The sequence below is a fragment of the Erpetoichthys calabaricus genome, chromosome 9 (genome assembly GCF_900747795.2).
Source record: "Erpetoichthys calabaricus chromosome 9, fErpCal1.3, whole genome shotgun sequence".
In the NCBI taxonomy this organism is placed as follows: Eukaryota; Metazoa; Chordata; class Cladistia; order Polypteriformes; family Polypteridae; genus Erpetoichthys; species Erpetoichthys calabaricus.
The window spans coordinates 20,478,500-20,499,124 of NC_041402.2; the positions used below are offsets into that span (position 1 = coordinate 20,478,500).

General features: G+C 39.4%; 1 protein-coding gene across 3 annotated transcripts in view; it reads right to left on the bottom strand.

Moving 5' to 3' along the window:
• Positions 1-20,625, bottom strand: part of LOC114657387 (astrotactin-2-like) — a 2,479,169-nt gene that overhangs the window by 1,662,550 nt on the left and 795,994 nt on the right. For all 3 annotated transcript variants that reach the window (XM_028809185.2, XM_051931934.1, XM_028809183.2), the window contains exon 3: positions 18,485-18,863. In XM_028809185.2, the coding sequence (XP_028665018.1) occupies positions 18,485-18,863 (379 nt within the window). The remainder of the gene's footprint in view (positions 1-18,484; positions 18,864-20,625) is intronic.

The following is a 20,625-nucleotide window of genomic DNA, read 5'->3' on the forward strand; positions in this document are numbered from 1 at the left end:
AATTTTTTATTTTATTTAGTTCTGGCCTTTTTACATAACATTAGTATAATTTGAGCTTTTTTTCTGTTGCAAAACCATCGAAATATGGAAAATTATTTAATAAGCTGGTTAAGTTAGCAGATGATACCATATGAGGTGGTAGGTCATATATGTATATTGAAAAGAGTAGCAGCTCCAATACTGACCCCCAAGGACCACCCTAACCCTTAGCTTCCGGTGTTTGAACCAATTTTATACCCACTTACACACCGGGCCTTAAGTTCTGAAAAGATGGTTGTTGCTGAAAACAAAGCTGAATGATTAGGCCTGTTAGATTCAGCTGTAAAGCACTGTCATGAACACAATCTTCAGACGATAGTTGAATTATGGCCATTTTAAAATTTACTTTACAAAATGATGATTGCACAAGTGGAAAGGCCAAGCGCAACCAGTAGATGTATATGTGAAAAGCAGTGACATTCAAAAGTGTGTGTATGATTAATGAAGCACTGACTGTGTTTTAGGAGTAGTTTTGTAAATCTGCTATTGCTTATGTCAGTGGGGAGTAATTAGCATACTTAGAGCTGAAAAACACAAAAGTGGGGCAAACAACATCCATTAATGCAGACGATTAAGCCTGCATATGAATTTTAATTTATAGGAAATATGAGATGTCATCACACTGCCATGTGTATTTCTGTTTAGGGAGGGAAAAATATTTCTGAAATTTTATTCATCACCATAGAAACTGACCCATCATCCTCCTGAAACCCTTGAGATAAGAAGATGCAGGCCTTTTCATCTTTAAATTTTTAAAAGCTTACCACTAGGGAGGCAGTCATCATACATTTTCTGATCCTGCTCTTAGCACTACAGTATGATAAAGAGAATACTGAATCACCACAGAGCACAGAAGATGCCTCAGGTTGAACATCAGTCCACTAATTCAGGGCAAAGTGGGAGTCACACATTGATGCAACTTGCAGGTCTTCTTGAAATGAGACAACCTGGGGAGAACATGTCACCCAGAGTAAGATTCAGGGCAGTCAGGGCACTACAGCAATGTGGCTGCACAGTTGACCCCTTGGCCATCTATTTTAAAATTTAAGAATATTCTGTATGCATATACATATACATTCACTCTTCATCATTTTTTTACAGTTTACTCTGCCTCCTCTTGAAGACCAAGTTAGGAAAACTGAAGACACTATAGATAGATAGATAGATAGATAGATAGATAGATAGATAGATAGATAGATAGATAGATAGATAGATAGACAGACAGACAGACAGACAGACAGACAGACAGACAGACAGACAGACAGACAGACAGACAGACAGACAGATAGATAGATAGATAGATAGATAGATAGATAGATAGATAGATAGATAGATAGATAGATAGATAGATAGATAGATAGATAGATAGATAGATAGGGGGCAACCAACGGGCCCAACAGAGTGGGAAAGAACGCGAGATGGGGATATAAGACGATGCGTTAATGCCTCTCTCTCTCTCACCAGTAGATTAGAAATCAACAACGTCCTGAATTGAATGCCAGTAAATACTGTCCTGGCACCCATCACTTCCGCATCCAGTCCGTCTTCTTAATTCCTCCATCCTCCCTTGCTGACTTCACTTCCAGTCCTTCTCCGATGTCCTCACCTCCGGCTACCTTTGATGATGTCCCCCACATTTACCATCCACGCTGTCCCCATTTCCTCTGTCTATTATACTTCCTGCCATAAACCCATAAAAGCTCTCTCACCCTTCGTCTTGTGTCAACTGTCTGGTTTATGAAATTTAACCTCAGTATCAGTCCTATTTGACTGTTTGGACCACCTACATTATATGGGGATGGATCCCCAACCCTAAATCTGTTCTCTTTGTTGTTTAATTTCATTACAGATTGGCGCAGTCGGCAGGCTTCAGTTAGAAAAAAATGACTGAAGAACTTGGCCTCAACACCGTGCTGGGCTTGCTCCTGATGGAACTTCAAACGATGATTGATAGATAGACGTGAACCACAACCACAGCCACTAGATGACGCATGTATGCACTTAAAATTTTCTGGCGCTTGTATGCATCTCAGTTCTTACTACAAAAGATGTATGTGTGTGTGTGTGTGTTTGTGTGTGTGCATGTGTATGGAGCAGTCCGCTGTGCTCATGCTCAATTCTACGGAAGATGAAGAAGCTTACACAAGTGTGACTTGCAGTTGGTGAGATGGTGCATGCATGCACTTTTACATTTTTTCGTCCCTTGCATGCACCTCACTTCTTATTCAACCCAAGCAGACAAACTCAGCTTTGTGGTACATGCAAGTTGTATGTTCACAAAGTGAGTTACCATACGTTTGCCTGAGACAGGTTCCAGCCTGTCCCGCTCAATTTGTGCCACAGCTGCACTTGACACACATCCGTCTCGGACAAGATACGCCCCGTCCCGGCCCACTTAGCTGACGCCACTGCAACTTCATCAATACAGTAAAATCGGGTTGTTTTTGTCCTGAAGAGCACACACAGCTAGTACTGTATAATGGAAGAATGGACACCTCACTGCTGGTTCTGTTCACTCCGCAGGTGATTGAACACCACCAGACGACTAGACACCTAGCATAATGATCAAGGTGGGACCTGCACATTCTGTCTGAGTACCCAAGAGTCAGACAGAGAGAAAGAACTGCAAAGATAAGCCAGATGACTAACAGAATTTAGCAAATACACATTAATGGCTTCTCCTCATGACTACATCATGCTACTCCTGCTCACACATACCAAATAAATGAGGAAACCAGTGTCAACTTAAACATTTGACATCCTCCAGCTGTATTCCAGCCACAATTTGCAGACTCTACATGATTTACCACAACAGCCTACTTGCTACAGAAAGCATATTAAACTGCAAATTATTTTTCTAAGGACTAATTCATTATGCTGGCGAGTTATATTACGCCATGCAATATTAGTTGACTGATCCAACTATAGGTCAATAGTGGAATCCAAAGGCTCAGTTTTAGTCCAAAAGGTGCACAAAGTCCTGCTTGAGCAAAACAGAGAAGATCATTAGTGACTGACTGAAGCGGTGAAGTCTCACAAGGACACACACTATTATCTAGTCTGCATTAGGCCTGAGCGAGGAGATCCCTGGGGTCTGGTCTAATTAGGCTGCTATAAGAAGCCTGCATTCCAGGTGCAAACTGGGGGACAAATTGGGGCCTTGGGAAAAAAAAAACCCTCATATGCCACACCTTAAATATACACTAGCAGTCAATACACGTTTCTAAGAAGCATAACTGGCATCATGCTGCTTGTGCCAAAAGAAAGAGACAACATCACTCATATGAAACAGCACTGTTGAGCCGGAAAACAAATCCCCCAGAGACATGTTAGAGATGAGCTGGAGGAACCATCTAGTTTGACAGACTTGCAGGATGCCATCAGGAATCTGAGAAACAACAAGGCTGCTGTCCCTGATGGGACTCCAGATAATATCATAAAGTAGGGCAGACCAAAACTTCAAAAGGTGCTTACTCTGACTTTTTAGTACAAGCAAGAATTCTGGAAAACTCTCTTTAAAAAGGCAGAAGAGAGGAAACTAGTATGGTATTTTCCTTTTGTCTAGGATGGCGTATCCTTTCCTATAGTCTCGAACCCTTGTCTGTGGTAATGTCTAAATTTGTTAAATAGATGGATCAGTTAAGAGAATGTACAGGTGCTGGTCATAAAATTAGAATATCATGACAAAGTTTATTTATTTCAGTAATTCCATTCAAAAAGTGAAACTTGTATATTAGATTCATTCATTACACACAGACTGCTGTATTTCAAATGTTTATTTCTTTTAATGTTGATGATTATAACTGACAACTAATGAAAGTCCCAAATTCAGTATCTCAGAAAATTAGAATATTGTGAAAAGGTTCAATATTGAAGACACCTGGTGCCACACTCTAATCAGCTAATTAACTCAAAACACCTGCAAAAGCCTTTAAATGGTCTCTCAGTCTAGTTCTGTAGGCTACACAATCATGGGGAAGACTGCTGACTTGATAGTTGTCCAAAAGACGACCATTGACATCTTGCACAAGGAGGGCAAGACACAAAAGGTCATTGCTAAAGAGGCTGGCTGTTCACAGAGCTCTGTGTCCAAGCACATTAATAGAGAGGTGAAGGGAAGGACAAGATGTGGTAGAAAAAAGTGTACAAGCAATAAGGATAACCGCACCCTGGAGAGGATTGTGAAACAAAACCCATTCAAAAATGTGGGGGAGATTCACAAAGAGTGGACTGCAGCTGGAGTCAGTGCTTCAAGAACCACCACACACAGACGTATGCAAGACATGGGTTTCAGCTGTCGCATTCCTTGTGTCAAGCCACTCTTGAACAAGAGACAGCGTCAGAAGCGTCTCGCCTTTGGACTGCTGCTGAGTGGTCCAAAGTTATGTTCTCTGATGAAAGTAAATTTTGCATTTCCTTTGGAAATCAAGGTCCCAGAGTCTGGAGAAAGAGAGTAGAGGCACAGAATCCACGTTGCGTGAGGTCCAGTGTAAAGTTTCCACAGTCAGTGATGGTTTGGGGTGCCATGTCATCTGCTGGTGTTGGTCCATTGTGTTTTCTGAGGTCCAAGGTCAACGCAGCCGTCTACCAGGAAGTTTTAGAGCACTTCATGCTTCCTGCTGCTGAAGAACTTTATGGAGATGCAGATTTCATTTTCCAACAGGACCTGGCACCTGCACACAGTGCCAAAGCTACCAGTACCTGGTTTAAGGACCATGGTATCCCTGTTCTTGATTGGCCAGCAAACTCACCTGACCTTAACCACACAGAAAATCTATGGGGTATTGTGAAGAGGAAGATGCAATACGCCAAACCCAACAATTCAGAAGAGCTGACGGCCACTATCAGAGCAACATGGGCTCTCATAACACCTGAGCTGTGCCACAGACTGATCGACTCCATGCCACGCCGCACTGCTGCAGTACTCCAGGCCAAAGGAGCCCCAACTAAATATTGAGTGCTGTACATGCTCATACTTTTCATGTTCATAACTTTCAGTTGGCCAACATTTCTAAAAATCCTTTTTTTGCATTGGTTTTAATTGATATTCTAATTTTCCGAGATACTGAATTTGGGACTTTCATTAGTTGTCAGTTATAATCATCAACATTAAAAGAAATAAACATTTGAAATACATCAGTCTGTGTGTAATGAATGAATCTAATATACAAGTTTCACTTTTTGAATGGAATTACTGAAATAAATCAAGTTTGTCATGATATTCTAATTTTATGTACGCATGGCATTGTTATGATTGGGATTCCTAGAGCATGTAAGTCCCAACCGCACGTCTAAAAATGCCCACTAGAGGGGGAAATCCCATCAAAAACCACGTGCTAGTCACAAATAGGGCTTTGTTGAATCTTTACAAAATTAAAGTTTAATAACACAATGAGGCCCTGTAGAGCACAAAGACAAAAGGATTTGTCCTAAACAATGAGGCAATTTAATGCAATTAAAGTCCCAATAAAGGAAGTCAAAAACAAAATGTGACGTAACAAAAATTCAGAGAATCAAAGAAGTCCAGTAGCAATACAAAACACAAGACCTCACCACTCCCTAGAACTTTCACAATGAACTGTCAGGGACTGTGGGAGATCCTCCAGATTTCTTGGCGGTGATTGGCAAGTGGCCACACTTCTTAGGGGACCACCCACAAACTCACAAAGCATAACACAAGCAAAGAAAATACAGCAGATAATTAAAAGGGTTCAACAAAGAACAAAATGAATATAAAACAAGACTTTGAACAGCAGCCAGGGAAGGAACCCTTGTTGAGATATGACAGGCACAACATTCAGCTGTGTCGGGAGCTTACACTAACTGATGTGAAAGTTGGAACATTTCACAATTGTAGGTACTTTATCAAAGAGTCTGTTTTCACCTTTTTGTTTATTACATACTTTAATAACAGTGAGTCATATTTAAAAATAAAAGTGATAACAAAATGTAACTACATGTGTTAGTGAACGTCAATAAACTAAATTAACAGCACTTTACAATCTCAGGTACCTTAAATACCCTGGTGGTGGCCTGATAGCTGTCATACATAGCAGATTCTAGTTCAAGTGATGAGAAAATGGCACTGATTGACGTGTGTTATTGGAGGAGGCTTTGTGACTAACTGTTGTTCAATTTTCTTAAAACACTTACAGGAGCTGCACCTTTTCTGTGTAGTTAATTGGTAACACTTTAGTTTAGGTACTGCAAAAATATACCTATTTGTCATTTACTCTTATGTAAAAAGACCTTAACAAGCACTTCTTTGGGTCTTCATAACACTTACAAAGCATCGGTAAAGTGTAAATTCATCTCAATAATTTGGTCTACTAACAAAATGTCACTTTGGAGTGGTCTGAGTTGGCTTAACTGACACACGTTTCTCTTGATATTACATATTTAGTATAAGACCTGGGAATCCTTCATATTAACAAGTGTTTTTATCACATGTCAAGACGCCACACTGCACAGACATGAATAACCGATTTACGGATGTTTTCTAAGTGCTATGAAGAACAAAAGAAGCCTTGGTAGAGCTTTCATTACATAACAGTAAATGAGCAAAAAAGCATCTGTGCAGTACCTAAGTGTTACCAATTAACTTCAGGTTGATAACGTCAGTTCTTTATAATAATAACCTGCAGGTAATATTAGTTCAGTCAGTTTAACCTTATTCAAGGGGGAGTCAAACTAAACTTAGAAAATGTGATTTATTAGAAAATAAAAACTGATGCTATCATTTCTCAATGTCGTCTCCACCCTTCTCAATGCACTTACGCTACAGACTTGAAACAGCCTGGATTTCAGCAGAATGAATAATAATAATAATAATAATAATTCATTACAATGAAAGGTTTTGTCTCGTCCTCGCCAACCACTCTTGCACCGCTTTCTTCATGTCATTATCTGTCTTGAATTGACAACCACCTAGATGTTTAAATTAGCACTCCAAAAAGGTGGAAATCACACGGTGCCAAATCTGGCGAATAAGGAGGCTGTGACAATATCTCAAACTTCAGATTCTCCAGACAAGCCTTGGTGTTCTTAGCAGTTGTCTTGCAGCGAAAAGACTACTTGAGACAGCAGTCCCCACCACTTGGATCAAATAGCAGGCTTCACATTGGTCTCCAGCAAGTCACAGTAACTTGCACTAGTGATGTAGTACCCCTCGACAATAAAGGAGTTATTGTTGAACACTACATATTGAGGGGTCTTGTCTGAAGAAACTGAAGTTTGAGGCATTGCCACATCCTCCTCATTCACCACATTTGGCACCATGTGATTTCAACATTTTTGGAGCACTAATAAAAACATCTGGGTGGTCGTCGATTCAAGACAGATGACGACATGAAGAAAGCGGTGCACGAGTGGTTGGCGAGGACGAGACAAAACCATTCATTCAGCGGGAATCCAGGCAGGTGGCACAAGTGCACTGAGAAGGGTGGAGACTCCATTGAGAAATGACAGCATCAGTTTTGGTAAGGTTCGGTCCATTTTCTAATAAATCCCATTTTCTAACTTTAGCTTGACTCCCCCTCATATATACAGTATATGCTTATACAATTACTCTCCTCATACATTAATTTCTAGAGAAATAACCTTTTCTTGTACTTTTATGGTTAATTTACCTAAAGAAATAGGAGAAGGATGCTGTTGTATGAGCTGATTGCATGAATACCCCCTTCCCATCGTGTTGTACTGGGGATCTGAGTAGCAGGCTGACAAGTAAAAGAGAAAAATATATAAAACTAGCAAAATACCCGCGCTTCGCAGCGGAGAAGTAGTGTGTTAAAGAGGTTATGAAAAAAAAAGGAAACATTTTAAAAATAACGTAACATGATTGTCAATGTAATTGTGTTGTCATTGTTATAACTGTTGCTGTTTTTTATATATATATATATATATATATAATATACACACACACATAAACATTTATATACATATACATATATATACATATCTACATATACACATCTACATATATATACACACATACATAAACACACACATAAGACTTACTGGGTGAAACGGGCTTTCATTGACAATCATGTTACGTTATTTTTAAAATGTTTCCTTTTTTTTTCATAACCTCTTTAACACACTCCTTCTCTGCTGCGAAGCGCGGGTATTTTGCTAGTATATATATATATATATATATATATATATATATATATATATACATATACACACAGAAATCAATATAAACATTAACATCATTATCATATGAGAATATGAAGTAATATATAAGAAGCACATTTCATATAAATATAAATTATTAAACAGTAAAATCTTCTTCTGTAATTTGCTACCGTGGCAATTTGTGTGTCTGTCCAGGATTTAAAATGACCTGTAGCTCGCAAACCGTTTCACCTATACACTTGAAATGTGGTACACATATAGTACGTCACGTCTACTATCCGCTTCATGGGTGATGATTGTTTTAGTCTTTTTATCTTTATTTTATTTTATTGTAGAATCAACTCCTATCTGCGCACAGCAGGGCAGCCGTGTGCGGATGCGTATGGTGTATTCACTCCATGTTATCGTGCATTGCGCTGTCACTGGTATTTTGATAAAAGAATTTGAACAACATATAAGAAGCGTATAAATTATTAAACAGTAAAACATTAACATTTAAGAAGTAAAGTTACATGAAGTACTACTGCAGTGCCTTCGGGTATACCTTATTTTTTCTTTGCCCATTACATGCTTAAATGTATACATTTTTTGGTGTACCTACCCGAGAACACGCGACATATAACCGAGCGTGGGAGAAGCATGGATTTTAAACACGCGTTGAGTTCATCTGCTGGTCTCCCTCGTGGAATAACTGGTAATGTTTGACTAAAATCTACAGCGAGTAAAACGACATTACCTCCTATTTTTTTTTTTACTATCTCTGAGATGTTGCTTTTTTCGGTTCAAGGCTTCATAAGCTCTTTTATGTTGTATGGTGTACTTATCCCAAACCATCATCTTTGAATGTTGCAAGACTGTCGCCTTGTATGTAGATCGGGGTAATTACATTCATTGCATTCCTAGTCTGAATCACAATGTGATTGTATGGGTGGTTACCTGGCACTGTAGGGTTGCCACCCGTCCTTTAAAAGACGGAATCGTGCCGCGTTTGAGAATGAAATTGCGTGTCCCGTTTTGAATCAATACTGGACGGGATTTATCCCGTATTTTTTGTATCATTTTTTTTTTAAAGCAGCGTCTCATGCAAATCATCCCACACGCATTTTATGAAGATGCCTCCTTTCCTACTTTTGATTGGGTAATACTTGATGTCATCGTTAGTTTGATTGGTGTTTTTAACTGTCCAGTGAGGAGGGCGTGTCTTTTAAGTACAGTCTGCAAAGTGTTGGCACTGAGATGTGGCGTCAGCGCCATACTTGAAGCCCCTAACGTTGCGGTCAGCAAGTCGGCTAACATCCGCCATGTGCCGTCTTTCAGTTGCGAGAAGCAGATCATAGAATGGTTGAAACTGTTGCCCCTAACGTTGCGCCACGGCGTGTGGTTCGTTTATACCTCGTGTGTTCTCATTAAACTTTTATCTCGCGAATATGTTATTGCAATCCGTAGCGGGAGCGTTTCTATAAACTTAATTTAAACTTACGTTTTACACCGTGCTTTCTTTCCCTTATGAACATGCTTGTATGCTTAACTCGCTCTGTTCTCAATTGTTTAATTAATTTTTTGCTCTTAGCTGTTCGCGGCTCTTCCTCCATTTCCCCCTACTTCGTTCTTTTATCTCGCGAATATGTTATTGCAATCCTTAACGGGAGCATTTCAATAAACTGATTGAAAATAGTTTTGCATTTACCTTTTTAGTAAAAGGCGAGCTTTTAAGCCTGAGAAATCAGCCCGTAAATGCACACGTTTAATTGCACATGTGTTAATATGTATGGTTACACAGTATTAAAAGACAGTGAACAACGTCAGTTACCTTTGTTCCCGCGTTTGATAAAAGGTGAGCTTTTAAGCCTGAGAAATCACCCCGTAAATGCACACGTTTAATTGCACATGTGTTAATATGTATGCTTACACAGTATTAAAAGACAGTCAAAAATTAACGTCATTTACCTTCGTTCCCGCGTGTGACTCGTGCTGTAAATCTCTTCCTTGTTTTTAGTTCACGTGATTACGTAGGAGGCGTGATGACGCGATACGTGACTCCGCCTCCTCCATTACAGTGTATGGACAAAAAATATGTTCCAGTTATGACCATTACGCTTTGAATTTCGAAATGAAACCTGCCTAACTTTTGTAAGTAAGCTGTAAGGAATGAGCCTGCCAAATTTCAGCCTTCCACCTACACGGGAAGTTGGAGAATTAGTGATGAGTGAGTCAGTGAGTCAGTCAGTCAGTGAGGGCTTTGCCTTTTATTATTATAGATATACAAGTTGTAGTAACCCCTCTCAAAATAAAATTGAAACAACTAATTCGTAGCTGAAGTTGCACAGCTTAGTAATAGGTAGAGATTGGCCAATGCTTTTCATTAAGGATGGTTTGAAATCTCAGAACTTTGTACAGTGCGATTATTCAATATCTCTCTATTATAAAAAAAATCCTGCAGAGAAACAGTAGGGCATCGAGATGTGATCTTGACGTTAAGATCACGGAAGACACTTAAAAGACCCGCAAGACTAAAGTGATTGGCCATGGAGTGTCTCGCGGGGACCTTAAACATGAGACTTTGTGCCAAGAGATTGACTGAGGACCGTCTCGCAATGACGTAGAGCATGAGATTCTTGCAAGACACGCCTTACTTACAACTAAATAAGAGCACGGGCAGCAACACACTCAGTCGTGTTTTGGCTTTGAGCACACACAGATCCAGGGTCTCAGCGCATATAAAGCATATAAGGACAATACGTTATAAATGAAACGTAAACAACTAAGCGAAGAAGAAAGCAGAGCAGAGAAAAGAGACTCAAAAGCACTGGAGAGACAAAAAAGAAAAAGAATAATCTAGGTGCAAATTCAGAAAATAAGGAAAGTAATTATCAGCCCGGAACAACTGGAATTAGAAAAAAAGCACATCCAATCCGGGTGTTGGCGCTATACATATAAAGCCTTAAATGGCCGAGGTCCGGCTTACTTGTCTGAACTTATCATGACTTACAAACCAGAACAGCACATTAAGATCTCAAGATGCTGGTCTGCTTATGGTTCCAAGGATTAATAAAATAACAATGGGAGGTCGAGCTTTTAGTTACAGGGTCCCTAAACTGTGGAGTGGTCTGCCTGCTACTATAAGATATGCCCCTTCGGTCTCAGCTTTTAAATCCTGGCTGAAGACTCACTACTTCAGTTTAGCACACCCTGACTAGAGCTGCTGATTAACTGTACAGACTGCATCTCTGTTGTTAGTCATTAGCACTAAAACATAAGTAACATGATAGTTAGAATTGGATACTAACCCTCACCTATTCTGTTTCTCTTCTCGGTACTCAAATGTGGCACTTGGTGCCACGGCCCACTTGCCAAGTTGTTTTGCCTGCCTAAGGTAAAGTCATCCCTGATGGAGGATCACAGGAATCATGGGAAGGAGGGGTCCTTTTATCGGATAGGCTGGCCCAGCGCTGTTTCAGCCGTGGAATGGCCAAATGGGGGAGGCAGCTTGATGGATGAGGTCTCCAGGACTCTAAATATATCCAAAGCTTCTTATGTAATATCATCTACTGTTAAATTTTGCTCCGTACTTCTAAAATTTTTATTTTTATACTGTATTGAGGATTTGTTCTGTTCTATGTATTGTATTGTATTGTATTGACCCCCATCTTTTTGATACCCACTGCACGCCGAACCTACCCGGAAAAGGGTCTCTTTTTGAACTGCCTTTTCCAAGGTTTCTTCCATTTTTTCCCTACAAGGGTTTTTTTTAGGGGTTTTTCGTTGTCTTCTTAGAGAGTCAAGGCTGGGGGGGCTGTCAAGAGGCAGGGCCTGTTAAAGCCCATTGCGGCACTTCCTGTGTGATTTTGGGCTATACAAAAATAAATTGTATTGTATTGTATTGTATACACATGCAGAGCAGGTTAGAGATTATGAAAGCAATGGAATTCGAAAGGCTCAAAAAAAAAAAAAAACCTTGGCGTTATACACATGTAGAGAAAGTTAAAGAATATGAAAGTAGGAAAATTAGAAAGTATAAAAAAAAGAAGGTAAAGATTGTGGTAGCGCAAACAAACTGAAATCATTTCTCGAAAAAGGGAAAATAATCACCACGGACCAGGTGTCATTGAAACAAAAGCAGGATAAAGCGAGGTCAGAAATAAAAGACAGAGTAGAAAACAAAGTAAAACGTCATAAAGAGGTTAAAAAACAAGGGGGCCAAACACATGCAGAGCAGGTTAGAGATAATGAAAACTGGAATTCAAAAGCCTCAAAAAAAACGTAGGCGCAAAACACATGCAGAGCAAAATACAAAATATGAAAGAAGAAAAAAACGACAGTGTCAAAACAATGTCAGTAAACATCGCATTAGCACAAAGAAAGAAATTATTACTCGGAGAAATAACGAAAAGGTGAATAGAGATCGAATATATGGACACAGGTGATATGTCAGAAGTATGTAAATATTGTAAGGCTTTGAAGTTTAAGTCAAGAGAATTTCAGAAATGGAGTTTGCCTCACATGCATTTATTGGTTACTTTGCAAAAAAAAATATTAATTGCTGATGATGAAGATCATTTTGTCTGTGCTGAAATTCCAAACAGAGAAACCTATTCTGAATTACGGTACAAAGTCATTAAACACATGTCTCACTGACCTCATTAAAAAGATTCAGCACATTGGGACTCGAAAGATTCCAAATATTGTTTTTACAGAAGTTCAGAAATAAAAGTGAAACTAATAAAATAGCAACAATTCAAAGAAAAAAAATCTTAAAAGTGTGTATCCGGAAAAACAAAAACAGGGGTTGGCGAGCGAAGTGAGCAGGGGGTGAAGCCCCTTAGTCTTACCAAAAATTGAAATTAGTCTTTGAAGAGTAAGTGCGCCACATTTCAAGGAAATCGGTCCACCGAGTTTGGGTTAGTTTCATGCAGTTGTTCTGAGTTGTTTCATGCAGAGAGACAGACAGATATGGCTATTGCAGTAGGTGCTTTTTGCTTTTATGAGAAGGATTGAGGAGTTGTAGTGGACTCGACACTATCAACTACCAAACAATGTTCAGACACCATTAAGAAGGCTAACAAAATATTAAGTTATATAGTGCCATGATGTGTGGAGTACAAGTCCAAGGAGGTTATACGGAAGCTTTATAACACACAGGTGAGGCCTCATCTGGAGTCCTGCGTGCAGTTTTGGCCTCCAGGCTACAAAAAGGACATAGCAGCACTGGAAAAAGTCTCAAGAAGAGTGACTAGGCTGATTCCAGAGCTACAGGAGATGAATTATGAGGAAAGATGAAAAGAGCTGAGCCTTTATAATTTAAGCAAAAGGAGATTAAGAGGAGACACGATTGAAGTGTTTAAAATTATGAAGGAAATTAGTCCAGTAGATCGAGACTGTGACTTTAAAATGAGCTAATCAAGAGCATGGGGACACAGTTGGAAACCTTTTAAGGTTAATTTCATACAAATAAAAGGAAGTTTTTCATTACACAGAGAACCACAGATACATGGAATAAGCGACCAAGTAGTGTGGTAGACAGCAGGACTTTAGGTACTTTCACAACTCGACTTGATGTTATCCTCTTTAATAAAATCCCTGTTTGCGTCCATGTGTCCGTGTGTGTGTGTCTTCTGGTGAAGTGCGCATGCGCGGGGCACGGTGAGATGCTTTAAAGGCCGCCTGACGCGTCACACAAGAGGGCGGGACCTATAAAATATCACGCGGCCAATCCAATCGGATTTCGGTAAATGAGGTAAGACCTAAAACATAACGCATGAAAAATACAATCGGGTACTGAGACGCGGAGACCAGCTTCCCCAAAGAGGTGGGATTAGTGTTTGTTGTTGTGCAAGTGTTCTCTCTGAGGATGTCAGATTTGCGATTAACAAACTTGGCCAGGTAAAGTGTAAAGTGTTTTCCTAAATATACGAATTTTCATGATATTACAATAGGATGACTTTTAAAAGTAGATTTATTTTCGCGCACATAAAATCCGTTGCTGGGGAGACGCCATACATACAATAATCAGCTGCACACCAGCACAGATTAAAATACTTGCTGAAGAGACGTATTACTGTGAGAGAAAATTAAAGGCACACAATACAGTGACGCATATTACAGACACATACAATCCAGTATTACTGTAACAGAAAATAGACGGTCCTTTGCCATTTAATATAGACTGTTCCTACTAATGTTTATGCACTACTATTCTAGCGCCCGTTATTGTAACGGGCTTAATGTCTAGTTTTAGAATAAATAATGAATAGGACTGTCAAGCTTTTTTGTACTGAATGGCCTGTTCTTGTCTAGATTGTTCTAATTATATGCAAACACATCTAAACATGGTCTTTGTATTTGGCCTTTGAATGTCTAATAAGGTCTCAGTGCCTCACCATAATCTCTCCCACAACCCTGGTGATAATTTCAGCAAGTAGGACAGATAATGGATGCTGTTGATTGAAAACAAAAGTCATCCAATAGCAATGAAGGAATGAAGCACGGGTCCAAAAGGACTGCATCATCCACCACACTGACTGCTATCACTCAACTCTCTGCAGGAGGGGATCACAAATGGAAATCAAGCTCAGGATGAGAGTAAATACCTCGGCCATTTTCATAATGGAGCTAAAAGACACAGAAAGTCTTAGTTTTGAAATATTTTAATGACTCTGTGTCTACTTAAAGTATAAGGCTAGAGTGAAATCCTCTTTTTGGAATTTTTAAAAAAATTAATATTACTTTGTATACATTTAAAAGCCAGTGTATGCCACATTAAATGATAAATAGCCTTAGATATCGGGGTAATTTATATCAGAACTGAAGAATCAATATCATTGAATTGCTGACAGCCCATTAAGTATTGTTGAGTTACCGGCAATGATTTGGCAATGCTGTGATAAATCTTGACTATTTCTTTCATAATTACATTTTAAATAGGACCAAATGAATGTGCCCAAAGAATAATTTAAAACCATTAAAAGTTATACAGTACAGTAAAATGGATGCATTTTTTCTTTCCCTGAACAACTGTAAGAAAGTCACACTGACACAGACATTTGAACAGCATGGCAGAATAAAGCTAGGAAGCTGTCATTTGGATTAATATCGTAATTTGAATAAGTGCATGCCACTTTTTTGAATTTAGGAAAGATGAGCTTCACTGCAGGCAATTAAATCATCACACTGAGAGAAAATGTGGCTTTTGAAACACAAGACTTGATTTTGCAATTCACTCTGAACTTCATGCTTTCTAAGGACACGGTAGGTTGGTTATATTCAGTAAGGGGTCACACAAAAAAAATCTAAAAGACACCAGAAGAGAGGCCACGCTTGGCAAAATACAGCAGAATGTGTTAATCTGTGTGGACGTGAACTGAAGTTTATTGATAGCTTCAACGTATAAGGCACTATATTTGATCCAGAGTTGCTCAGAAGAGTGATTTCAAAGCTACAGTAGACAAAGCTATTACCAGATTTGTGGATGTCATGCTAAGTATTGCACAAGGATAGATACGTCCTATAAAGAATCCTTCATAAGGATTGCTTAGACCTGAGATTCTTAAACATACAGTATTAGTCTGAGTACAGTGTCAGCCATGTGCACCTAGGGAGTGTCTTCAAGTCTCTGTTAAGGTAAGGACCCCAGAATCCTTGGCTGGGGTGACACAGTGATTGACTCCTTTTCCCTTTCTGTCCATAGACCAGAAGACAGAGGAACCCTGACGTCACTTCTGCTGTCGTCCTAGAAGTCCCACCTTTTCCGCCTCACCGACTACTGAAGGAAACACTGGACCACACATCTGCATCTGTAGAAGATCGATCTCACCTTCAGAAGTGCCTCTCAAACTGGGAATTGTGAAAACTGAACTATTGGTCATCCCATTTTTTTTTCTTGCTTCATGTGTTAAGTTAGTCTGTTAGGCTAGACAACCACACTTCCTTCTCCCTCAACCTGGTGTGCTGAGCTCCCTACTCTACTCTCTCTTCAGTTATCACTGTGTCCCCATACATGGATCTAAAACAATCATTAAGTTTACCATTGACTCCATGATTGTAGGCCTCATCAGTAACAACAATGATTCACCCTACAGAGAATACATCCAGCACCTGACGACTTGTTTCACAGGTTGTGAGGTGGATGGTGGTGTCATGGAGAATATTTACAAGGTGTGACAATTTAATTCCCGGAATGTACCTTTAAAAAATATATATGTGGAACTGTTCACTAGTGGCTACTATCGTCTTCAAAGTACTCACCTTGTGTATCTATCCACTGACTTAAACGGCGTTCCCATTTCTGGAAGCAGACCTGGAACTCATTTTCAATATTAACGCCCGTCATTGTTGCTTTTGGCTGTCCGCTTCTGGGGTCGTCTGTCACATCTTCTTGCCCATCTTTGAACCTCTTATGCCTCTCAAACACACTCGACTTTTTCATAGCATCTTTACCATATGCCACTTGCAACAGATGTAAAGTTTCTGTAGCTCATTTGCTGATTTTCACACAAAACTTAATATTAATACTCATACATTGCTTTAAATTTCAATCACCCCTTTTTACGCTAAAGCGTACATGCAGATATCTATTACCTTCTGTGAGGGATGGCCGGCAGCTCAACATGACCGGGATGCCCAAAAGATGGGGGAAAGCAGCCTTTCCAAGACACTGTCTCCCCCTAAGAAAACTAGATGACAGCTTCCCTGGAGTGTAGTGGTGCCCCGGATTCTCACAGGGGATCCTGGGACTTGGAGTCCGGTTTCTCAGCCCTGTTGGATCTATGAAAGGACCTGGGGAGTCATGCTTCACTTGCAGCCCGGAAGTAGTAGGAAGTCATGAGGAGAGAAGCCCCAAAGTACTTCCGGGCCAATTAAAGACCTGGAATTCTCCATCTGACCCAGAAGTGCTTGCAACTCACATGGATGGGAGAGTAGAAGCACTTCCAGGTCAAGGACTATTTAAAGGACTGTTGGAGATCCAGCAAGGGAGCCGGAGTCGGATGGAGTGTGACAGAGCTTGCTAGGAGGTGTGGAGGAGAGAATTATTGTTATTATTATTGAGAATATTGTGTTCATTTAATTGCTTGTTTAGTGTGGCTGGGGTGTGAAGGAGCATTATTTAAAAAAAGAAATTATTAAAATACTTCTTAGTGCTTTTACCCTGTGTCCTGTATGTCTGTTTGTTGGGTTTAAGGGGCAACAGCGACCCCTAGCATCGACTCATTTACACTTCCTAATAGCTAAATAACAACTGGCTCTATCAGTTTACAATTTACGCATGTGTTGGTTCAAACATGTTCAAAAACGAATACTCATATGATTTTGATACAATTACATCACAGGTGACAATACATGTCCATTCCAGGAATTAATTTGTCACACCTCATATTATATTTTCATACTATAGAAACAAGACCTCTCTGTGATGCATCGATGGCACTGTTTACAGGCTCAGATAGCATACTACCTCAATAAATAGTACACTAAACAGAAGATGGTATATGATGCGCCACTATGACGAGATAATGTTTCTAGATTTATTGTGAGTGACGAAGGACCACAAGATAATCATGTGTACCAGAATCGTAGTCACTACCAGGCAAATATGAAAATCAGAAGATGAAAAACATAACGATCAACAAAAGCATGTGGGAGGATCAAAAATCAAACTCAATCCCAAAAATAGTTAAAAACCAAAACAAACCTACCACTTAGCCTACCTAGTATCGAAATTAACAAACATTAGAGCTTATAGCATTTTAGCCAACTGACTGCGCTGCAGTCATATTTATACCAGAATTTTCAGTTTTACCACATGATCCTAAATTCACATCATGTAAATAATAAATGGAAAAGTTAAGTCAATTCAAATCATTCCAAAACTGATTTCAAACAATAAAATCTATGGAAAAATAAGGTGCATTTCGACAGCCACACAATTCATGCTTGGACAATCTTGGACAATTTTAGTACATTGTCATGTGGTAATCCATCACAAACATGTCTGCGATCCAGTTGGGGTCAATACCCATAGTTTAAGAAACACTGACTTACAAAGAAATACAAATTGGTGTAACAAGTAAATCCAACTCCTCGAAATGTGATCCTGACCATACATCTCTTGTTATTGCCTGTGTATCACTTGTCTCCAGTCCTATCTCCCACATGACCAATATGTCATATTGTTTTTTAAAGCTTGGAAAATTCATAACCTCTTTCAATCAATCTCAACATTAGCAAATGTGACTTCATTATTGTAGGCAACAGAAAAAAATGTTTCTGACCCAACAAATCCCCCCTGAAAAATTGTGTAAAATCAGCAAACCTTTTTTCTCTAAGCTGGGCTTGTCATCTTCTGTTTTTCCAATACTCTCCATTGTGCGGGTTACTTGGCTCCCAAAATCATCCTCTCGCTTGCCATCAGACCTTCGCAGGTGCTCATCTTCGTCATAATCATAATCATCCAGAATAGGAGTCTCACGGATGGGAATTCCAATAACAGAGTTATGGGCCTGAATGCGGGAACTGCGAAAGCTGTCCCGAGCCTGCGGACCTAGAAGAACGGATGGGATATAGTGGATCTCATGTGTCGCCTCTGTGCTTGCACTCTTCTGTGGGACACGTCTTCTTTTACACCATCGCCGTCGAGCGTAGAGGACCATAGTGAAAATTAAAATTAGGAGAAGTAGTGCGATCAGCCCTCCCTGAAAAAGAAACACAATAAGGAAATGTATTAATTAAACTATATAACAAGTTGAAAAAAAAAAGGAAAAAAGGGTCATGACGTCATGATACACATTTAATTCAACAGTTGATAAGCTATTTTTGACTGTTAGGACAGTATAGGTTGACATAACTAAGTAATGTTAATTGCTGCTACCACATTGATGTAGTGTCACAGGTTTAAATACCGCTTCCAGACAGTAAGTGTTTATTTCTCTAGATACTCCGGTTTTCCCACCCACATCCCCAAAAAAGTGTGTTAGGGTTAACAATTTCAGATATCCCTGACTGTGACCCATTTTCCACGGCTGATTTCCTCTTGCTGCCTTGTGACTGTGAATTGACAAGAGCTTCCACCATATGCATATGTATCAGTCCCCTTGAAAGTCAACTCCAGTCTCCAGATTTCAAAGGATACCTACACATATCACTCTAATAAGTATTCTAACAGTTTATTTTTAAAGCCAAAGTAAACAACTTGTCAAAATTATCTCTCTATTATATTAAAAAAAGGTTTCCGTCGTGTCCGCGTTGTCCAGCCTTGACCACTCCCCTCGACACTGTTTGTCCAATCAGTACTCTTACTGCGCACATCCTCTCTCCATGCCATCCCATGACACTCTCGGTGCTGCTAACTCGCCCTTCAACACAGTCGGTTATAATGGCCAGGTAGAAAAGCTAATTATCTATTCAAGAACATCAGATTTTAGATCGCAATAGAAAAACACACTGCAAAAAATGAAATCTAAGCCAGTGAAAAGTATTCATATCATGACATTATATCTTAGATCTGTTTTAGATTGCGATAGTAAAACAGCTAAAAAATGAGCTGATAATGAACGTCGGAAAAAAAGAAAAGAAACAAAATAGAGCTGCATATAATAAAAATCAAGAACAAAGAGAATCGTCCAATAAATGAGAAAGAGAAAAATGTCCCGAACAACATGAGAACAGAAATGCGAAAAAGCAATGTGTATAGAATGTAAGTTAGAGGATAAAGTAATTCATGATATTGTTTTTGATGAAACGTTAATGTTTTTTTAATTATTTATTATCCTTTAATTACATTTTACATTTTTACTTCTACTTTTTATTACCTTTTACTATTCAGTGGTATTTAAAATAGACAGTTGTAGTGAAATACTCAAATAACTGATTTTCTATCCATAATAACTAAGGACCAAACCGTCTTCCTCCTGTGCCCCGCATACTCTTCTATATACCACCTCTTTAAATGCAATCGTTTTCTATAATGGAGGGACACCCCAACGCCCCTCGAACTACTAAGCTGTGAGATTACGGGCGCCCATCCCCAGTGAGCAGGGGGCAGAGCCCTTACTATTTCTAAAAAATAACAACTGAAAATGCTTCTGGCAAAAGTATTACGACTCTTCGAAGTCCCAAAGCATGTCTTCCTTCGTATTTTGTATGTTCGTAAAAATGAGCCAAAAACACTGAATTTTTTTTCAACAAGAAAAATTATTATTTTGTGTAATGGAAACATGTAAACACCAAAAGCACATCAAGGGGTCTGGAGGTGCCTGAGAGTGAAAGGAAGATCAGAGAAGTGTGTGAGGATTTTCCAGGCTATGTATGAGGGAGTGAGGACTCGGGTTGGGTTAACAGACGAGACCCCAGTTAGAGATGGTCTGCATTAGGGATCTGCTTTAAGTCCTGACCTCTTTGGTCTGGTTATTGATGTGTGGAGTCCTGGGATAAAAGACCAATCCCCCTGGTGCAGGC